This window comes from Botrytis deweyae, assembly GCF_014898535.1.
Source record: "Botrytis deweyae strain B1 chromosome Unknown BDEW_019, whole genome shotgun sequence".
Lineage (NCBI taxonomy): Eukaryota > Fungi > Ascomycota > Leotiomycetes > Helotiales > Sclerotiniaceae > Botrytis > Botrytis deweyae.
This window is the reverse complement of record NW_024066226.1, coordinates 148,628-170,397: the sequence shown is the minus strand read 5'-3', so window position 1 is coordinate 170,397 and position 21,770 is coordinate 148,628. Positions and strand designations below refer to the sequence as shown.

General features: G+C 44.0%; 7 protein-coding genes across 7 annotated transcripts; 4 read left to right on the top strand and 3 right to left on the bottom strand.

Annotated features, from left to right (window-relative positions):
- Positions 1-243: 243 nt before the first annotated feature.
- On the top strand, positions 244-2,946 carry EAE98_007780 (uncharacterized protein; the record flags this gene model as incomplete). Its single annotated transcript, XM_038955403.1, has 1 exon — positions 244-2,946. One exon carries the CDS (start codon positions 244-246, stop codon positions 2,944-2,946), a length of 2,703 nt encoding a protein of 900 aa, XP_038808132.1.
- Positions 2,947-3,332: 386 nt separating this feature from the next.
- On the bottom strand, positions 3,333-6,098 carry EAE98_007779 (uncharacterized protein; the record flags this gene model as incomplete). The annotated part of the gene is made up of 2 exons (XM_038955402.1): positions 3,333-4,253; positions 4,308-6,098. 2 exons carry the CDS (start codon positions 6,096-6,098, stop codon positions 3,333-3,335), a joined length of 2,712 nt encoding a protein of 903 aa, XP_038808131.1.
- Positions 6,099-6,611: 513 nt separating this feature from the next.
- On the bottom strand, positions 6,612-8,666 carry EAE98_007778 (uncharacterized protein; the record flags this gene model as incomplete). The annotated part of the gene is made up of 5 exons (XM_038955401.1): positions 6,612-7,267; positions 7,317-7,768; positions 7,818-8,299; positions 8,360-8,550; positions 8,618-8,666. The coding sequence occupies 5 exons, from the start codon at positions 8,664-8,666 to the stop codon at positions 6,612-6,614; spliced, it is 1,830 nt and encodes a 609-aa protein (XP_038808130.1).
- Positions 8,667-12,006: 3,340 nt separating this feature from the next.
- EAE98_007777 (uncharacterized protein) lies at positions 12,007-13,669 on the top strand (the record flags this gene model as incomplete). The annotated part of the gene is made up of 5 exons (XM_038955400.1): positions 12,007-12,189; positions 12,251-12,517; positions 12,683-12,903; positions 12,960-13,033; positions 13,128-13,669. 5 exons carry the CDS (start codon positions 12,007-12,009, stop codon positions 13,667-13,669), a joined length of 1,287 nt encoding a protein of 428 aa, XP_038808129.1.
- A 781-nt stretch (positions 13,670-14,450) lies between these two features.
- On the bottom strand, positions 14,451-15,266 carry EAE98_007776 (uncharacterized protein; the record flags this gene model as incomplete). Its single annotated transcript, XM_038955399.1, has 1 exon — positions 14,451-15,266. The coding sequence occupies one exon, from the start codon at positions 15,264-15,266 to the stop codon at positions 14,451-14,453; it is 816 nt and encodes a 271-aa protein (XP_038808128.1).
- Positions 15,267-17,859: 2,593 nt separating this feature from the next.
- On the top strand, positions 17,860-18,780 carry EAE98_007775 (uncharacterized protein; the record flags this gene model as incomplete). Its single annotated transcript, XM_038955398.1, has 4 exons — positions 17,860-18,217; positions 18,282-18,359; positions 18,420-18,559; positions 18,613-18,780. 4 exons carry the CDS (start codon positions 17,860-17,862, stop codon positions 18,778-18,780), a joined length of 744 nt encoding a protein of 247 aa, XP_038808127.1.
- Positions 18,781-20,229: 1,449 nt separating this feature from the next.
- EAE98_007774 (uncharacterized protein) lies at positions 20,230-21,360 on the top strand. Its single transcript, XM_038955397.1, has 2 exons — positions 20,230-20,447; positions 20,611-21,360. Exons 1-2 carry the CDS (start codon positions 20,382-20,384, stop codon positions 20,887-20,889), a joined length of 345 nt encoding a protein of 114 aa, XP_038808126.1. The 5' UTR covers positions 20,230-20,381; the 3' UTR covers positions 20,890-21,360.
- The last annotated feature ends 410 nt before the right edge of the window (positions 21,361-21,770 follow it).

The following is a 21,770-nucleotide window of genomic DNA, read 5'->3' as shown; positions in this document are numbered from 1 at the left end:
TTTCGCTGAACATTGTAAAATAATCTTTTCCTGGATTGATATAAAAGAGAGCTTCTCAATTCCTCACTATTATATTTTACTCTATTATTCTAGACCCTCTTCTCTTAATAAACATATTGAATTCTTGTCCCATCATTCTTACGATAATAGAAAATCCAAATTACTTCTACGAAAAGGTGTTTTTTTTTTAATAAAAAAATACGTCAGGTTTAGAGAGCTGGAAAGGTCCTAACAATCGCTGTTATGCCCGAGAAAGTTCTTCTCAAGTTCGGCGACGATGCTGATGAGACTCCTAAGATTGTGAAAAGGGAGGGGGCTCCTGATGCGAAATCTATGAATCAGAAGCAGGCGCAATCAAAATCAAAATCAAAATCGAAGTCGCAATCGCAATCGCAATCGCAATCACATTCGGCGAAACCCACAGGCACGAAGCGTTTAAGAGATGGAAGCCCAAAATCAGATTCGAAGCGGAAGAAATTGGCGGTGGTGCACGACACGGCGACAAATGCAAACGGTGCGAAATTGACAAAATTAGAGCATGCGGATGACTTGAAGGCTGGCGGGAAAGAGCAGGAAGAAGAAGCTGAAGTTCCTAATGAAGTGAAAAAAGCAATCAACGGCACCAGTAAAGTCAAATCTTTTGGAGAGGAGAAAGATCGACAGAGAGGACAAAATCCGAGGTCTGGCAGTGAGAATGTCAAAAATGGCGCCCCAGATAGGCATCTACAAAAGACAGCTAGGGAACTCGAGCCGTTCCGAAAGTCACTTCCGGTATATAAGAAACTGGTTGATCTTAAAACTGCTTTGCGTACCAATGATGTCCTTCTCTTGACTGCAGAGACTGGTTCCGGAAAAAGTACTCAACTGCCTCAATTTATGCATGATGAGCCTTGGTGCAAGAAACAGAAGGTAAAAATCAAGAACGCGGCGGGTCAAGAAGAGGACATTTCAGTTGGCGGAGTCATTGCTATCACTCAACCTCGTCGTGTTGCTGCTATTACTTTAGCCCGTCGTGTTGCTGCTGAGATGGGATCTGCCCTTGGATACCAACGTACAAATACTCCTGGAAAGGTCGGTTATTCCGTTCGTTTCGATACCAATACGCCCATTGGAATGAAGATCAAATTTGTTACCGAAGGTACCTTGCTTCAAGAAATGGTCCATGATCCAAATCTCAGAAAATATAGTGCTGTCATTATTGATGAAATTCACGAGAGAGGGGTTGATGTTGATCTCATTGCTGGATTTCTCCGACAGATAGTTCATGGAGATAAGCAAGGTCGTGGTGGTGTTCCATTGAAAGTCGTCATCATGAGCGCAACTCTTGATTTGGGCGGATACGAAGCTTTCTTTGCAAATCCTGACTCAAATCCTAGTTATCAACCAGGTAACAACTATGGCTCAATATTTGCACCACATCTTGTGAACAATGAGAAGGTCATTGAGGCTGCCAAACCAATGCTAGCTGTAAAGTCTGGAAAGGCAGAGGATGTGGAATTAAAAGCAACAGAAAGCTCCGAAAAAGTAGACACTGGCGTTGCCATTGAGGAAGTCAAAGGTAGGAAATTCAAAGTTGACCTATACTATGACAAACCAGCCGATCCCAGTAATTACCAGGAGACTATGTTCAAGAGGATTGCAAGTATACATGTTACGGAACCTCTTCCTGGAGATATACTGGTCTTTCTCGTTGGTCAAGAAGAGATTGAATATATGCAAACCAGACTTGAGGCTCTTGGCGAGTCTCTAAGCAAAGAAGTGCCAAGAATCAAGGTTATACCGCTGTATGGTGCTCTTCCACCAGATGCTCAACAGTTAGCTTTTGACCCAGTCAAGGAGCCCAGAACGAGGAAAATCGTCCTGGCTACTAACATTGCGGAAACTTCAGTAACGGTTCCCGGTGTGCGATATGTAGTTGATAGCGGTAAAGCCAAGGTTAAGAAGTACCGCACGAAGCTGGGTATGGAGTCTTTGCTTGTCGTGCCGATTTCTAAACAGTCCGCCCTCCAAAGAATGGGTCGTGCTGGTCGTGAAGCACCTGGTAAATGTTGGAGAGCATATGGTAAAGACGAATATGAATCTTGGCTTCAAGACGAAATTCCTGAAATCCTTCGTTGCGACGTGCTCGAAGCAGTTCTTAAGATGAAAGCTCGTGGAGTGCAAGACGTTATCAACTTTCCTCTCATGGATGCACCTGATGTGGAAGCTATGAAGCATGCCATCTTTCAACTGAACGCCATGGGAGCTCTTGATGACGAAGGTAATTTAACCACAGATGGTAAAAAGATGGCCAGTTTCCCTCTTCCTGCCGCCTATGGCCGTGCTCTCATCGCCTCCTCATCTCCAGAGTTCAACTGCGTTCTCGACGCCATCGACGTCATCTCCCTCCTAACTGCCGACTCCGAAGTTTTCATCCAACCCAAATCTCAAGAACAAGAAGAAGAAGTCGACGCCAATCGCGCCGATATCATCCGTCGCGAAGGCGATCTTCTCACCTATCTAACAACCATGCAGCGCTACGCCTCCGAAAACACAAACCGATTCCAATGGTGCAAATCTCGCAACATCAGCGCCCGAGCAATGAAATCCGCAATGCTGAATCGCAAACAACTGCGTCAATTAAGCGTCACCCACGGTCTCATTGATGCCCTTCCCCCTCCTGATCCCCAACCCTTCGAACCCTCTACCCCCGAAAGAGCAGAATGTTTGATTAAAGCATTTCTGAGATCGTTTGGGGATAGAACGGCTACGTTGGCCCCAGATGGGAGCTATGTGACGACAAAGGGGAAAAATGCCGTGGTCATTCATCCGCAGAGTGTGCTTTGGGGAAGGAAGATCGAGGCGATTATGTTCTTGGAAAATGTGTTTAGTACGAGGAATTGGGCGAAGAAGGTTAGTGCTGTGCAGGCGGATTGGGTGTTGGAGGCTTTAGGGGGGTGGATGTAAGGGGAGTGGGCAGAGGCTTATTGGTCTTGGGAGAGAAGTATTGGACGCAGTGGAAGAGAGAGATATAGATGGATGTAAAGATAGATACATAGATAGATACCCAAGAGATGTAAGATGTGGAATGTAGGAGAGGTAGATATGGGTTATAGATTAACCATAGAATTCTAATACTGTAGGGTAATTGCCCAAACATCTCGCAATTACATTCAAGCATTGATACAAGAATCCACTGTGTTCTCTAGATGCAGAACACTGGAATTTTATTGATTCTTCGACGCGAAATCGATTGCGGTGGGTATATATGTATGATATATCACTCAGCTAAACATAATCCTCAACGCGCACGATACTATGTATTGCATACCGCATTTCCATCTCCACACCCCCTACTTCTTCAAACGATACCGGCCCCCAACACACTCCAACACACCCTCCTCTACCTTTCCCCCCAGCCACTCTAACAACTCTTCGTTACTATACGGAAATCCCTCTGCAATCAACATCTTCAACATCATAGCAATCTGCGGGGCACCCATCTGACTCGAGCTATTCGTCAACATGCTCTGCACAAACTGCCAATACACCTTTGCATTTTCCCCCGCGATGCCCTTTTCTTCCTTTCCTCCCTCTCCCTCATCATCAGCACTATCCGCACCCACGGGGGCCGAAGCGAGGGCATCCGAACGCGCCCGATCCGACGCATTGAGCGTTTCGAGCACGGAGTAAACTTGCGATTTGGGCGGAGATTCCTGGAGCACGAGTTTTGCGACCCAGAATTTGAGGGCGGAGAGGATGAGCGCGGGGTCCATGTCGAGTGCCGCGGTGAGTTCTTGGATGCTTTTTTGCGCGGGGACTTCTTCCTCGTCGGGATTGAGATGCGTGGTTTCGCGGTGGAAACTGGAGATTACCGTGGCTTGCCAGGTCGTGCATTCTTCGACCACGGTGCGGTCGGCGAGTTCGAGCTCAACGGTTGTGTGGCCGAGTGCGGGAAGCCAGGTGAGCTTTCGGGAAGGTTTGAGCGAGGAAAAGGCGGTGGAGTAGTCTGATTGGAGGTTGGAGATTTGAGGAGGGAGAGTAAAGGTGGATTCTTGGAGGGGAGGCCAGAAGAGACGGGAGAGAATTTTGGTATGGAGAGTTGGATGAGTTGATGGGGGAGGCATGGCTTTCTTTTCTGCGATGCTAAGATTTTGGGTTTTGTGGATGGCTTGGTCAAGGCGAACGGAATCGAGAATATCTTTTAGCATTACTTCACAGCTTTGGAGTGGCGCTTCCCCGAAGCGGGATTTTAGCAGTTCGAGAACTTTGATCTGAGAAATTGTTAGAATTGTATGCATGAGAAAGCGAATAGAACAAACACATACCTCTTTTTCGAAAGCTCCATCGTTCCTCAAAAGGTTTTCACTGATGATGTTTTGAAACTCTTTGATAAAAACATCTTGAGATCCGAAAACCCCAATTAATGTTCCAATGATATCAGCGTTTTTGGACCTCTTGTATCCTGGTCCTGCATCTACAGGATCAGGCACCCACTCCATGTCATGCCAATCTAATTCTTCATCGTCAATTTTCTGTCCCGACTGTTCTGAATCATTGTTAAGTAAATGGGCTAGCTCAACGAGTCTATCTCCACTAGATTGTATAGGATTTCCTTGCGCGTCTTCAGTGTCTGAAAGTAACCCTGCGATTATTATTCGGACCGTATCTTCTCGCGAGCATAGATATACCTGTAACGGATATGCTACACGATCCAAGAGCACTTTCGAGTGATCAAGCGAATGGAATGACCAAATCATTGAGATGTATGTCTGTAGAATTAATAATGTGGAAGCCCCTGGATGAAGTAGCCTCTCTTTCAGAGTAGCTGCAAAAGCTTCTGTCAAGTGTAATCGTCTCTGAGGTGTGGTGATTGTTGTTCGAAGGTCGTGCAATGCTCCATTACTATTTGGCCAATTCACAACAATATCAAACAACTCATCCGTCCTAAGTGCTGCGAGACGGCCAATGCTCATTTCCTTCCACTTTTCCATATCGCTCCAAGCTACTTCAACATTGTCGATGACTTTAAAGACCAGGACAGCGAGTTTAGAATACCGATCTCCAATCCATCCGCAAAGATCTGTAACACAATTGGACGGTGATACGTGATGTGCCGTTCGTGGAAGTACGGAATTTCTTCTTTCGCCATCTTGGGGGGTCACACTTATTTCATTTGCAGACCACAGTCCTTTGCAACCTCGATTGACATATTCAGTCATAGATTGGTTCATGATTTCGGCAAAGATCACCTCGAACTTTTCTCCGGCCAGACCAACTTTGTGTAGAGACTCTACAAGGTTGAGCATTTCGTTACAAACTTTATCTGTCCTCGCATCAATAGGTGCAATACCAGATCCCTTTCCGGCTTGCAATCCAAGGATAGAAGAAACATAGTTTTCGAGAACAGTCCTTAATGCTGCAATGAATTGATCTGTAAGAGAATTCGTTATGATAGCATGTAGATCCCGTCGAAATTTCTCCAAAACCACACGCGAGAGTCCCGGAGTAAAAAGCTCAACTTGTTTGAGGATGACTGACAAGCCATGCAAATACATACGATGTGCAAATTCTAATATCTTCACACTGCCAAAAACCAAAGGTTGAGGGCCCTCTTCATCAGTGTAGAGTCGCAATACCGGCAAGATTTGATGGAGAAGATGTCTACGGACTTGTTGGGTATGCCAAACAAGGAGATCATCCGTGTGCAATGCAAATGGAAGGCGGTTAACGGGATCCAGAACGTCCTTCAAGGCGTCGTCAAAGGATGGATCAGATAGTATCGACAGAGGTCTCAGAGTCTCAATAGAACCAGGGTCTAATGGTACATCCGGAAGTTGGAGACGATAAGTAACAGTATGCCAAGATCTATCCCATTGGATTTGATCCCGAACTTGGGCTACAGATGAATCCCGATCATGCCCTCTGAGCTGTTGCGAGCTCCTCGTGTTTGAAGCAGGTGTTTTCGGCCCATTATTGAAGCCTTGTGATTCTCCAAATGGTTGGCTTGATGTTGTAAAGCTACCGGTTGGCGTTGCGACTGGGGTAGGTTCTGAAATCTCGGGCTTTTTGAATACTGAATCCAAAACGCGTTTTCTTTTCGTGGCAAAAGTGGCCATCACGATCGGGAATTTATCAGACAGCGGAAGATTTTTGCATCACTTCATTTAATCTGTGCTTCGTTTTGTATTAACCGCTGAAGTGGAAGCCGTATAACCACAATAAAACTGTCCATGGAAAGAGCATCCAAATATTGAAACCACGAACTCACGTGATCGTGAGTTTCTTGTGTTAAATTCCGGCACGCAATGAAGACGTAATTAATAAAAACCGGATAAGTATGTTTCGAATCTACGATACTGTGCGACACAATTTTATGGCCAGGCACCTAGGTTTGTTTACAGTTTTCATATTTTTAAACTACTTCTGAGTACATATTATATAATAAGCATTAGATTTGCGCCTTGCCACCTCCTTATTCGCCTAGGGTAGTACCTTCCAAGTAAATCAAGTAACAAATGAAAGCTGGTTCAAGCATTTTTAGGGTAGCCTGCCTCCCAGAACTCCCTTGCCTCCCGAATCAACCAAAGGATGTCTATCTAAATTTGTAAAGAAAAACGTTAAACATTATTTCATATCGACGTGATTCTCCCTGCTGGAGTAGTTCTTGGTCTTGGCCGTAGATTAATTACAGACTCGAGTTCTCGGAGCATTTTAGTATTGGCATCCGCTCGGTCTCTCAGAGACTCTCTCTTCACACGATCCTCCTTCATCTTCACAATACGTTCTTCCCTTGTCAATTTGCTGCGTTGGTGTGGTATCGCGATTGCTTCAAACACCTCTTCTGCTTCGGAACCACTCAATTCAAGGCTAGACCGAGATCTCCCCTCACCATTGAGAGCTCTCAAAGCGTCAGCGGCTGTTCCCTCTTCAACGGCTGTTAGGCCTCCTAGAGATGATGCTGGCGATGTCATTCCACACATAGAAGATAGACGTTTTTCGTTCCTGTCAATGTTCACTGCCAAGGCAGCTTTCCCATCTTCCCACTCTTGCATCAATGCTTTCAAGTCAATGCCTATTGAATCGTATTGCATCATCAGATTTGAACCGAGTTCCGATACATCTTCTGTGTCGTTCAATGATTTATCAGACTCCTCGCGCAAAACATGCAATTTCGCTTGTAGTCCACGGATCCCAGATGACAGCGTATTCAGTTTGCGTAATTGTGCCCGCGCACGTTCTCGTCCCGGAGTAAGGGGTAGTTTTGGAGTGGTTGGAACCGGGAAATCTATAGGATATTAGATTTGAACGATAGTGACAAATGGTTTCGAACTTACTCTCTTCTTCGCCTAATATACGACGAATTTTACCCTCTGCCTCAGAAGTGACGGAGCAAAGTGTGTGTAATTCGTCAACAGCAAGTCCCCATCTGTGAAAGTCCGGTTTACCGCCATGCGCATCAAATGCAAGAAGGCAACAAAGAAAAATCTTTCGAATAGTGTGGAATCTAGCAGCGAATATTTTCAATACCCTGACAGAATCCTCATCCTCGAATTCGCCTTCTGTGTAGCCTAGCATAGCCTCCGTATAGTCCAAATCGCTTATGTCGTATACATCATAGTATTTATCCAGATCCATCTCTTCCGCTAAGGGCTTCAATAAGTTACATGCTTGTATATATCGAGGAATAATGTTCGCAAAGGAAATTCGGAGGATCTTTCTGAGCCGTAGACATCTTCGTGTCTGACTTCGATCTTCGAGACGACTGACGGGGGGCAAGGGTGTGCTTCTACTAAGAGGTTAATTTTGCCAGTAAGTTGAATGGTGAAAAATCCTACAGTCTATATCCACGAGATACCAGTTCAACTTCTTGGACAAGTGTTAGAGCTCCTGCCGCAACGGCATCAAACTCCTGTGCTTTGTGGACAAATTGCGATGCTTCCACGATAGATTGCTGTCGAAGGTATTGGAGCCACTGCTTCCGCACATATGTATATAATACTATAGCAGAAACCACTACGGTAAAAGATAGTATTGCTACACGGATCTTCCCACGTATAAAAGTTCCATTTCCGCGTGTCCAGTGTATTAACCATGTAAAAGAAAAAGCAAGTGTTGCCGTGGCTGCGGCGCCCGAGAGAGTGAAGGTTCCAATTTGCGGAGCATCAAGTGTAGGCCCTGTAACGTTTCGAGATTGGCCATGGCCTGTCTGCGCAAGAAAGGAATGTGTGTTGAGAAGTTGTGAAGCTACTATGACATAACGGAATCGTTCGAGAAACTTTGCATTGTCGGCTCGACCAAGTCGTGAATTGACAGCTTCCTGCGATTGATTATCAGACGATAAGACTTGGACTTGGATAAGGCCCAGATGACGACTTACGGAACAGGTATTATGTATCGCCGCGACAGTGGTGTTGCGCGGAGGGGTAAGCTGCAGAGGCGGAGGAAGTTTATATCGAAATTTAAGAGATACGGTTGGCTTCCCTCGTGGAGCAAATGATGGACTCGACAAATCAGAATCCGCATCCCCATCATGGCTTGATGCCCATCGTGTGTCCTCTCCACCTTCTCCTATGGCAACATGTCAGTAAGTCCCCACTCATGCAGTGCAAGATATCCCCCTCCTCTTCATGCATACCTTCGAGATAGGCGGCGAGCGGAGAGTCTTCGTGTATTATAGTCTCCATGGAATGCAAGTCGTTACTGATAATTGCCGTCACAGTCCATTCCGGTAGGTATCATCAAAATAAGAGTGCGCGAACGACGAATGGGTGAATGAATGAACGAGCGAATGGGGTCCGAATGAAAGGAGCTCCGATGTAATTAGTGGTTATAAGACAATGTAATGAACGAATGAATGGATGAATGAACGAATGAACAGTGGAAGAATTGACCAATTGCTAGGTATCAGTTGTAATTTGTTGGTTTATTAATAAGAGATGCCTTGTTTACTCAATATTGGGCCGAGCAGAATCAAATACTCGAGAAGATTGCTCTGTAAAGATCCGGATAACTACATCGACTATAGTCGGTCAATTGCATACATACATACCTACCTGCTCTCTCCCTTGTTTAAACTTTACACAAGTTCCGCGAGTCCACGACAGGAAACTGGCAAGTCCACCAATCTCTCGGGTCAAGGAATCGATGGAGTACCTTGCAACGGGAAATCTTAATATGGATCAATCACCGATTTGCCGACATTCGTGACCTGTCTAAGCCACTCAGAGCCACTCAGAGCCACTCAAAGCCACTGCTCCAACCTTACCTACCCCTTGATATAAAGTTTTCCCCACTGCTCCCCCGTCTTCCTCATCTCAAAACAATTCAAAACATTCCTACTTTCGTCCGAATAGTCCCCAAGCTATGGTCCTTCGAGGGTCTTTCGTCCAGTTTTGCTCAATTTTTGAGTTGAACCATATATATACTTGTTTCAAGTTATCACGATATTTATCAAAGCGGGAAATCAATATGGCAAACTCCACTAGTATCACTATATTCGGGGTACTAACGGTTTTCCAGGGAACAAATATAGGTTTCAAGTTCAACCCACGTATAGCTAATAGACCCAGACCTCATTTCCACTCCATGAACCAAACGTTGCTCGGCTCAAATTGACCCTGCATCTGTCTATTTCTGCTCTGGCTTTACAGATAGACGGAGGTATATACGAGATAGCGATGTGCTATTATGCAAACTTTCGCCCCACACATATATGTACACATAACATCGATTTGGCTGCTCCTGTGTCCTCTTTTGTGCCTGAATTATAAATGGAGAGTCAGCCTCAAATGAATTCTAAGTTTGGTATCAGACTCGAGAGTGTAGGTATAGAGGAAAGCTTATAAAATGAGAATTTATGTCTTCCGGGGTATTCGGCATGATATGAGAGGCATGTGATATGAGAGGAGCACCGAGCATAAGTTTATTCCATATGTTGGATTAACGTTCACAAGTTCTTAATAAAGATAAGATTTGGGTTTCAATGGCTTCGGAATTTCGGAAGTGGGTGGAAATCCAGGAGACGATGTCGTATCATCGTACCTCTGAGTTTTCCGACGTTCGACGAAATAACAAAAATACAAGTCAAGGTGCCAAGTTGTTCACGAAACCCCTCGTAGACGCTATCTTTTGTCGAGAAAGAAGCTTGGTCGGGAGAGGCAATTCCGTTCACACCACGTATGTCCGGTTTGTGGACCGATTTACGACGATGCCGACGCGGGCCAATACATTGATTGTTGGTGAGGTATCGAATGGATTTTACTGACGTGTGTGGCATCAAGTCGATGTAGAAGCGAAGTTATGGTTTGAAGAAACATGCTGAAATTCTCTGGATACTTGAGGTTGGCACATCACCTCGTTTCAGCAACGACACATTCAGAGCTTTTTCAGTCGAGGGTCTCAAAGCTAGGAAAAACGCTTTCTTCATCACTCTATCATTTTGTAGCAGGCTGGCACTCATACATATTCAATTGTGGCGAATGGCATTAGCAAATAATACACGCACATTTCCAGGTATTGGACGCTGTTCGTTTGTTCCTTTACAGGTATGCTAGATCTTCAGTGAGATCAAATGATGCCCTGCCTTAGTCAGACGTATCGAAGGTGTAGTTTTTGGAACTATGACTTCCGCATACATCAGCTACTATGGGACTTCTTTTTTAACCAAGGCCACAGCAACTCTCTGGTCACGAGTCCATCTCATGCTCATGTCCAATCAACGATTCCACTATTTTTACACTAGTAATCTATTGTTTGCTTCATTCAACACGACTCAAATCCTTTCGATCTGATGTGTCTGCAGCCAAACTAGTGCTGTGAATGTTATGAGCAAGATCAACCGAGTCGTAATAGGAATAAGCTTGACTTCAAATGGAGAATTGTCTTCGTGGAAGCTTTGACAAGGGGCACTGCAGCCCTTCCACGAAGCCCGGCTAGAGAAGGTAGAGCCTCCTGAGATCCCTCAACAGACTGAAATTTTGCTTCCGCAATTTTGATGCTAAGTTTTCCATCGTTGAGTTCTCTCGTATGCGAGTCTTTCATGTACCAATCCATCACGCTCTTTTGATCCGAACTGTACAACTACTGCTCTCAGGGTATACGAGTCGAGACGGGTCACTCCTCCCCTGATACCATGGCACTTGGTTATGACCGGAGGGTACAAATGCTCTTTAGCCACTTGCACGAGGATTGAAAAACTTTACGCCGCATTATTGAGGGGAACATCAAGACATTGCTTGTACGAGAAAGGATTGCTTCCGCATCACAGCAAAGCCGGCTGATCATTTGCTCGTCTTACCAGCAGTTGTTTGACATCATTGCAACGTGGATGAAGATGATTCTGGCATCCTGTGGTGTTCTGCAGTACTTCTGTCGCGAGAGTAAGTGTATAATTTTCCAGACACGATCAAAGTAAGCAGTATGACATTGGACCTGGAGTCAGAGAACTGAAACATGGATAAATGAAGTTTCAAAGACCTGTATTCTTACAGGGAGCAAGAATTCCGACATCAAACATATCGGAGAAATTCTTTGCGTGCAGGGGAGTTCGCAAACTGCGACAAAAGGAGTTAGTTCAGTCAATCTCTGGACCACTATTTTGGACATTTTTAGGATCACGTGTCTTTGTTTTCATCATGTTTACTTTTGAAAATGCGGAGACTCCAATTCGAAAAATTACGAATCATCTGTAGCCCTCCCTTGTTCATTATTGTGATCGGAAGAGTGTGGCAATACAAAACCGTGCCCTGTACGTAGAGCCATCACATCATTGACACTTACTCTTCTTGGGGTAGGTTGCGCGAGTTTCCTCCTCCAGAAAGTGCTCTTTCCCGTTCTCCTTGATCATAAACTGAATTTGCTTTATGGCTAGACAGATAAGAAGCATGCCGTGCCGCCAGTTGCGGATCGCAAAAGCAAACTTCCATTTAAAGTAGTACCAAGGCTGTGAAGGCCTGCAGGAATCTATAAGCATCCAGATCTTCCGTCAAATTCTCGAGTGAGCTTTTAAATTGTTGAGTATCTACAATGTCTTTTACAACACCAATTTATCCAGGTATTAACCTCGAAGCCAATGAAGGACCTCTATTGAAGGCGGTATCAATTGCTTTCATCGCCTTGACTGTGTGTACTGTTGCTATCCGCTTTTTTTCCCGCTGGTATACCAAAATTCCCCTGGGCTTGGATGAATTGTTTATTCTCATTGCAGCAGTAATTCTCACCCTCTAGAGACTCCTCCCACAGTACAATACGTAACCCAAACTAACATCAGGTCCAGCTCCTCTCAATCGTCTATACAGCAGTTATAATTGTTGAAGTCAATAATAACTTCTACGGACAACACGTTCACAAATCAGATCCGGAACATCTTGAAGCTTATCTGAAAGGACTATATGCTTTGGCTCTTCTCTATCCCATAGCTCTTAGCACGAGCAAGTTGTCTCTGTTAGCGCTTTACTGGAGAGTATTCGCTGTCACTGGTGGGAAAGTACCAATTATTTTCGCCAGTGCAATCAATGGGGCGTGGGGTGTTGCTGCTGTGAGTTAATTTCTTACCATCATCTAACTATACCGTCTGAAAGTTCAATTTCATAGTTTTTTGAAACATTCTTTCGCCCCATATCACCTCATATGATGCTATGCCGATTCAAGTGCCAGTCAGAGGATCTTGAGAGAGAAAATACTAATGCTATACCTCTACTAGCTCGTTGTGGGAATTTTCTCATGTCGTCCCGTAGAAGCTTTTTGGAACACTACAATTACCGCAAAATGCATCGATTACCCTGTCTTCTTTACTTCCAATGAAGCGTTTACAATTGCTTTTGATATTGTGGTTCTATCCATCCCAGTTTGGTTCATTGCGCAAATCAAGAGAAGTGTAGGGGAGCGGATTACTATTAGCAGCACTTTTTTGTTAGGGCTTGTGTGAGTGTTTCATCGAATAATGGTCACCCGGTCAAACACCCTAATCCAAAATGTAGGGTAACGGTAGTTTCGGCAATTCGACTATGGCGGCTGGTTGTTGCACAAAGATTGCCGGGCTTTGATCCTACTTGTAAGTCAAACTTCCAAGCCATTTTCTACCGCTCTCCTATGAAGTTTAGTATCTTACATGCGAACTCCTCAACCATCAACTAAGAAAGCAATAGTCAACGACGTAGACGCCGGTCTATGGGCAATAATCGAACTCAACCTCTGGATTCTCGTCGCCTCGATCCCGACTTTCCGCCCCTTGCTCGGCCAAATGCGGCGCGATTACTTTGAGAATCGAAGCGATAGTGAAGAATCCCCTGAATACCCTCTCAGTAGAACAAGAACTACCGGTACTTTGTTTCCTAGACAACAGCGAGACATGAATTTAGACACAGAGCCCGTATTTGGATTCGACGGCGCGAAGAGAAACTCGGGAACCCCATCGGAGATCGAGCGACATGGAAGAAATGGTAGTTCGGGGACGGGGCTTAGTGGGGATAGTGGATTTGGAGAGAGCTTGGGCGTGAGAGTCGTAGATCCGGACTTGGAATCGCAGATAGAGACGGAGATTGAGGGGTGGAGAAATGCTTATGGATATGCGTCTCAGAAGGGTGGGGTGGGGGTGGGAGATAAACAGAGGGGGAGTAATGGGATGAAGGATTTGGCGGGGATAAATGTGCAGAAAGAAAGAGATGTTAGGAGGGATGCGGAGGATTGAGCGGGTTAGTTTGGGTGTTGGGTAGTGTGTGATGGATGGCGTAATGGATTGGATTGAAGGAGTTTGAGGGGAAATACCTACTGGCGTTCGGATCCGGGCTCTGGATAGCGGATATTTTGCATGTTGTCAATAGCGATGATTCCTTGATTTAGCTGGTTGCTTTTGAGGGACGGGGAAACGGCGAATATGGTATATAGTCTGATTATTTGGGACATTTAGACAACGCTTATTTTTAAGAAAGGTTTCAGCATTCTAACGCTAAAATTATTTTTTCAATCTTCGGCCCCATTCAAAGTTCAATTGATCAAGAAATCTAGGGAACGTCCGAAGCCAAAACACTTCTCGTCTTTCACCACCGTCCGAAAAAAAATGTAGAGAGGGGTAAAGCCATTCTTTCTCCATCTCCTGCGAGAAGAGAATTGAACTAAAAGATTGCCTCTCTCACGTAGTCATTTCTATTTTGTCCTATCATAACCTCCCCTCAAACGCCTCTACCGCCCAGCCCGCCCAAATAGCATCTAATCAGAATGAAAGTTTCTAAATTTAAGTTTTTATATGTATAAAATTTCATCATGCTTTGACTCCCTACAATCCAACTAGCAAACAATTATTAACGCTTGAGGAATTGGCAGTGACAGTAATAGCATACTAGATAAACTGAACGGCGCCGCATTCTCAGAATCGTCATATCCATCTTCCTTGGACGACTTTTCCACGTTTGTCTACAATTATAGTTGCTTCGCTAAAAGCTATGGATTTGCATACTTTGACGTCATTTCCATCAACCAAGCGTATATCCGACTCTACTCGTCCCCTTCGATCTCGCAATCTTCTTCACAGTCGTCTTTCCACACTGGTTCGTACTATCCACATGTGTGCCACCACAAGGATAAGTTTCTGCGCCCACGATTTTCACCACTCTGAACTTCTCCTCCTTCGTCATTCCCATAGCTGCTCGATCGGGCATCAATCTCTCCATTCCGTTTGCGATGAAATCTGTCTCATCCCACCAGTGAATCTCAACGGGCATATCCGCCTCGATATACTCGTCGAGTTTTTGCTGGATGGGTGTTTTCCAGGTACTTTCTATGAGGCCGGCAAACTCACACGCAGCGGAAGAGGGGAAATGCGAAGCTTTCGTTTCGTCGAAATTGGGAACAGAAGAGGAAACGAGATGACGAACTGCAGATCCGAGAACATGGCCGGCGGTATGGTAACGAGAGTACAAGAGACGTTTTTCCAGGTCGATTTTCTGGGTGATTTCTTGACCCGGGAGAAATTGAGTGGGAGCTGGAGTGGTGAATGAACCGAAGTGGAGAACTTCTCCGTCGGTGGTGGCGCTTATACGTACCATTTGGACGCTGAATTTGCTTCCTTCTTCGTTCTCCATAATGCCTTCATCGGATGGTTGACCACCGCCTTGGGGGTGGAAAATGGTAGATTGGGTTATGATGACGTATGAGTCGTCCTTGCCATCTTTGAAAAGTAATCTGTTTTCCTCGGAAAGCGTCAGGAAAGGACTTATGGATGTGATGGTGGTTTGGAGGGTAGACAGATGTGAGTCATGATGAAAAGCTAGATGGGTGCGTTCGGTCATGGTTTTTGAGATTTGAAAGATTTGAGGGATTATATGAGAATTCTGGCCGACTTCTAATTCTGGAATCGAATCAAGCGTTTGGTTTGAGAAGTGAAATGAAGTCTAGGAATTTCATCCAATTCAGATTCCTTTTGAGAGTCTGTGGTAGCCTCGGTGAATGGGCGCTTATCCGAGGGAAAGAACAATCAGAATACAACTTTCCTCACTCTGGTATCAAAGTTTCTGATATAATATCTTAGAGATTTGTAGACGAAGTCTGATGTATAAGGTGAACTCCAAAACCAGAAGCTTCTAGATTTACGGTTAAAATAAGCTAGCCCAAGAGGGAAGGAGTGCAGAGCCACATGGCATTGAAAAGATAACGATCACGCCCTTCCTGATACATTTTGTAAACCTCCTAGAATTAGTCGCATCACGTTAATAACCGAACTTCATTGTCGCCCCCTATTAAGTCATTACGGATTTGGGACCAATCGATCAATCTTTTCGACAAAAGGACTTTTGAGAAAAATATTCCAGTCATACTACAACAAGTGCAGTCATACATTGAAAGCATAGAGATACAGTCATTCGAGACTTTTGCTCGATCAATAATGCTTGGCCTTGAGTGGGATTTTATGTCATAGCCATCAAAAATCTCATGTCATTATAAACATCATTTTCAAGCAGCTTTCAATAGTCAGCCACATCTACAGTCTATCTCCAGCCTCAGTACCTACCACTGGCAAGCAACATAAGCCGCCATGGGAAGAAAGATTAGCACGCAAAAAGGATAAGATAATTGGCGAATAATATTTTTCGCATTTCCAGCTATATAAGGTTACAGTGTCGCTGCGGGCCATGTAAGCAGATCCCAAACTTGCGGTAACGTCATATGTGTTCTTCTTTCTTCCAGAATCTAGTCGTTTTCGATTATTTCGTGAGTGATGCGCGCAGAGAGGTGATGACCGAAGACCGAAATGGCAATAATCATAATCCGAGTGCGATGGGTATTCCACAATGGTCATTTGCCTCTTATGCCAGGAGCTTCAATGCCTGTGAAAAGATAGATGAGTGGTAGAATTGTTGTAGTAATGATTTACTCTTTGAATCCTTTGGTGAGCATTAGAAGTTGTCGTGATGGTGGATCTGATCGTATTGTACACGATTCTTGTTGCATGCAAATACGATGGTAACCATCATCAGAGGGCGCTCGTACTTACATTTCCAAATATATTCCTTTTCCGAGCTGTCTTGCATATTGTAACGTTTCTGGTAAATATTCGTTTAGATCCCAAGGAGGTTGATGAATCCAATGATCCGTAAGGCTGAGCAATGAGTACCTAAGTCGACGTACCAGGGAAGTGAAAGCTTACTACACATGTTGAAAGCATCAACACGCATACATCAGAGCTTACAAATCGATTTAGATCTACGATAATCTTTGGTGGATACCTCAACATGAATGAGGGAAGGAAAATGACATAGCGCTCAGAGATCTAGATTTACCTTAGTCAAATCGATGGATGAGAAGGAGGGAGCGAAAGCAAAAGAAACTGGACGAATAGATCCTGGAACTTCGTACAGAATAAAATGCTGATGAAATTAACCTAGTTGATGACAAATATGGTAAACATGATACTTTTGATACCTTTGATACCCATACGGAGCATACGGAGTATGTTCGTTATCCTTCCAAAGCAATTTGAGTTCAAAGTAGTTGGGATGAATAAAAATCGAATAAGAATTTCCAAGGCACTTACAAAATGGTTTACCCCTGCACGGTGACTCGGTGACCACCAAAACTCATCACGGGATGGTTCGCTAATGATCAATTGTCCGTTCTCATCATGACAAAATCATGACAATTTCATCATGGTTCATCAACCGTTTCTAAAGATATACACACAGATGCTTAGATATAAGTGACTTGCATTAGTCTTCTATTATATCAGCAATTGAGCTACGGCCTCCCCGTCCTGGGAATGGCCTTTCATGGGATAGTACAAACGACCGTTTGTTCTGTGTCCTCATCCGCGTCACCAATGATATATCGTTAGCAGTCATGGATACCATACAACTCTTGTAGGATGCATCGCGAATAGGCTCTTCATAGTAGTTGCGTCTTCAGTTCGCCGAACTTTTCATGAAATGCTCCGTATTCGACGTGGGCTGTGTAATATATGAATCATAAGGTTCACTACATCTCAATCGAGATCCAGAATCCCAAGTTCGGGTATCGAAATTGTTCGATGTAACTAGTGCTGGTAGTCAGCTCAGATTCACCATCTCGGTACCTCCTTGTTGCCATGAGTGCCGCAGGATTCCTCGATTCCTGTCTAATCCGTTTTGGGATCTTGCTCAAGCTGAGCTTTTTATATGCCATGATGGAGTAAATGCTCTTATCAAATATCTATCTTCGTGCATTTCATTTAAGAGTATCTATATAGATGAGGATATGTCCTCACTGATTTCGTTATTCAATACATCAGGCATTAACAGATCTTTGCAACATTGCAACTAATACTTTTAACACTTATCGAAGTTCACCGTCATTATCCATCCTTACCTCTTCATACTTTTCCATCTAACACTATAACTTCACCACTCAATCATGTCTCGCAACTCAAAATCTTCCCGTCATCAATCAAGAAGCACCGAGGGCAATCCCGAGGATATGGTGGAGCAAGTCAAGGGCATTATCACTTTACTGAACGAAGTTGTCTCATCTAGACCTCATGAATGTGAAACCTATATTCCCTCTGCTCGCTCAGCTGTCACTGCTCTCGAACATGTTCGCTTCTTTCGCGACCCAGCACGCTTTGCTGAGCAGGTCTGGATCATCCAGGGACTTCAAAGCTTTGCTTTCTATGACGCAGATAATGGAAGTGTTGTAGATATTGCAGACTTCTGCCAGAATGCATGGTTGAGAGTTTTGAGAAACTACCCGGATAATGTTGACGTCTTGACGGGTAAGTCAACATAATATCTTACTGCCTCTAGACAGACATTTTGTTAACACAACTATCATATTAGGGCTGGGCAACAATTGGCTTCAGAGATCTCAAGCAACTTTAGCCCGCATTCATTACGAAGAAGGAAATGATACCACAGGTACTTCTGACTTAGAAACTTACTTCTCAGAATACGATTCTGACAATTCATCTTCTCTAGCACCGCCCAATGACCCCCGCAGACAAGGGCCCCTCTATGTCGAAGCTCGAGGTTATCTACAACCAGCTGTGGATTTCTTCACTCGGGCCATTCGAGCTGCTGATGGTCTTGGATATACTACTGGTGACCTATTGGCTTCTGTAAGTCGCAGCCCTCACGCATGTCCAGAGAATCTAATCTAACAATTAATCAGGCTGCAGAATCACATATGAGTCTAGGCAACGTATCTGCATCTCCAGCAGATGAACATGCTTTCACTCAAGCAATCCGATATTTGCGTCGTGCAGAAACAACACAGGGGTATCAGTTATCGGAGCATATGCAACAATATCTTGATGATTATGGAAGATATGTTTCTTAACTGCTTCATCCTTTCATACCTTTTTCTCCAGCATCTTTTACACCCTGTACGATATTGAGAATTTCGGCGTACACAACAACAGCATTCAGTTTTCGGAGTCATTGTCAGCATTTTCAGGAACAGCGTAAGATTGCATAGCAGCGGTGATTGAATATTGGGCAAACAGTTTTGAATTATAGAGCAGATCATTTCTGATTTTGAATTTTCATGTATCAACACTCCTGACGAACAGCGTCGATTAGATTTCTTTTTGGGCAATGTCTTTTTCTTTTTATTGGCATCACATTTTTTCTGTTTCTGATTTTTTCGTCATATTTTTTACAATTTCTTTCACTTCTCTCTACCTGAGTCTATCCTATAAGCTGAAACAGCAGACCCGTACTGTTGGAAACTCAGCATAGCTAGAATAGCAAACAAATTTCTTGCTCACTTTCTATTTTCTTCCATTATTCGCTCAATATAATTCATCCCATTGATGTCAGAGAAGGTGTGAATTCACGTGATATAAAAACCAACTAGATGGATGATTCCCGAGACTCCCTCCTTGTCTAAATCCTTCCGGAATGAAAAATCCTCCCGATAACATAAATAGGGCTGGGAGGATTGCGCTTAGGTATGAGAGGTAAGCGCGGTGAATGATTGGTTATGATACTCGGCATGATCGCTCGCGGCTGCAATGTGTGTATGAGTGATGGGCTTCAGTCGTAGGTACGGAGTAGACATCAGACTAAATAAATGGAAAGAATGATTTGTGATTTGTCCTTGAATCTTGAATAGAATAAGAGTTTCTGAATAGTATGAACATCCATTCTCATAGATAGATATCTAAGACTTGAATATTTCAGTACATAGCTACAGACATTGTAATCTTGTAAGTATGGAAATCTGCATTCAGTCCTCAACAGTATAGAGCAAGAGACACGCGGAGATAGCTGGAAGCTGAAGATGTTATTGGCGTATGTAGTACGGATCAAGCTTACAGCCGAGCTTGGAAATTACTGCACAACGAAATTATAGCTGCGGGAGATGAGGTGAGCAGTTTCTGCTATACACACCCGAAGGATTTGCTTGATGTGATCATGAACAGTCGGTGACAACAGGCGAGGTAGGGGTTGATCTTACTGCAATTAATGCATACATTGTCGTACTTGACACCTCATGTGAAAGTGGCGATAAGTTTGGATCTGACCAAGACTTCAAGAGGAGGGATGAGAAATTTTGCTTCTGGAATAGCTTTCTGCAATTATATATCTCGTATCGAAATATCATCTTGCTTGATATCTTCGAGTACCCGTGGACCCGCCCGACATGTCCCCCCGCCTCCCCAACTGTGGCTAAATGTGGCTGTTAACCCCAGCCCAGAACCTGCGATGTGGTCTTCAAGCCTTGGGATTAAGGCGTCAACAAGTAAGCTCCAGAACACCTGGAAAGCTCCAGTGCTCACGTATTTTTGATAATCACTCCGCGGCACCTCCAATTTACGAATACCTCCCCAGTAACATAACACAACACAACCTCCAATTCCCTTATTGCAGCTTCGCATATCTCCCGATATTATTCGTCACCTTACCACGGCAGTAAGCAAAAGTAATTTCAACATCATGCTTACAGAACGAGAAATGCAAATAAGTCCGATTGTGCAAGAGTCTGTGATACACAATACAAAGGTTCGTTGTTCAATTTGTCAAGCTCAAGTTGGAGGGACCGTTTGGGTGAACTGCGCCGAGCGAGCATGAAATAGTCTCGATGTTTATCAAGCTACTACAATTGCAGCTTCACAGACCTCCTCTCTCTCACATACACAAATCAGCTAATCATCATCTGCTATAGACTCTCGCAACTCTCCACAATCTCACAGCCTCCCTCTTTGGTGTCGCCGCTGGTATCCTCGGTCTTGAATCTTACCCTGGATTCCTGTTCTACATCTTCTTTACGCTCCTTACTAGTGCACTCGTATATGTATTTCGGATAGCTCCGCATATGAGTAAAGATACCAAGGGAGATCGATATTTTAGAGGCGCGTGGGAGTTTTGGTCGGGAGGGTTAGTAGAGGGTCTGAGTGGATTTGTGTTGACCTGGACTTTATTCTATGGATTGGTTAGGGCGTAATGGTAGAGAGTGGGTCAATGTGGCAGGGGGAGTTTGGGAATACAGTGAGATCTTTATGGGATAGGCTAAAGTGCTGGATGGACATGAGAAACATCTAAATCTGAGAGGATTCAATCTCGGAAAATCAATCGACTATCCTACATCCAACAATCTTCGGACACGAACGTCGAATAAAGGATGTGGGGAATGGGAATGGCCAATAAATCACAAGCGCAAGCGAGAGGGATCCGTGCAATAATAGGAATGGAAAGATAGGTGTGGTGATGACTGGAAGGAATACGGAAGATTGCGCTTCTTGAATATAGGCGCGGATGGATTTCCCTCGTCGCGACAATCATCAACAAGTATGGCGCTTGGAGTTGGACTGGTTTAAATTCGACATGCTTGATGTTTATATTCCCAAATGGTGGTTATGTCTATGTGTCCATATACAGTATTGCGGAATACTAGAGTTTGTATCACGGATATAGATTTGAATTATTCCTTTTGCATGTGATAATGAGAGTAAGTGTTGGCAATATGGTAGGACATGAATTTCTTCGCTATTTTTCTTTTGTTGCTGTTAGCGATGCTATTCAGTATACTAGCCCAGTCAGGTTTTCTGTTCGATTGTCTACAAATGCTCCAGAAAAGTACTGGGTCGCATCGAATTTCATTACTGGAAATATGGAGGAGAGATAGTGATACTTGCCAAATCTTTCAAAACACAAAACACGCTTCTGTACCCATCCTTTCTTGTAAACTTTCTTGCATTTGAACTATCGAATTTCCTTTCTATAACCTGAATGTTTCGTTACGTATGGTAAGAATATTACTTGTGGGGGTTTCCTAGTTGCCGAGAGTCCTCTGAGACGGAATATCAATTTTGAATTAAGGGTGCA

What these genes read in the sequence shown, in the direction of transcription:
- EAE98_007774 (XM_038955397.1), top strand. Translation starts at nt 20,382, where the DNA reads ATGCTTACAGAACGAGAAATGCAAATAAGTCCGATTGTGCAAGAGTCT. An exon ending in CTGTGATACACAATACAAAG is followed by an intron (nt 20,448 to 20,610) that starts GTTCGTTGTTCA and finishes CATCTGCTATAG; the next exon opens with ACTCTCGCAACTCTCCACAA.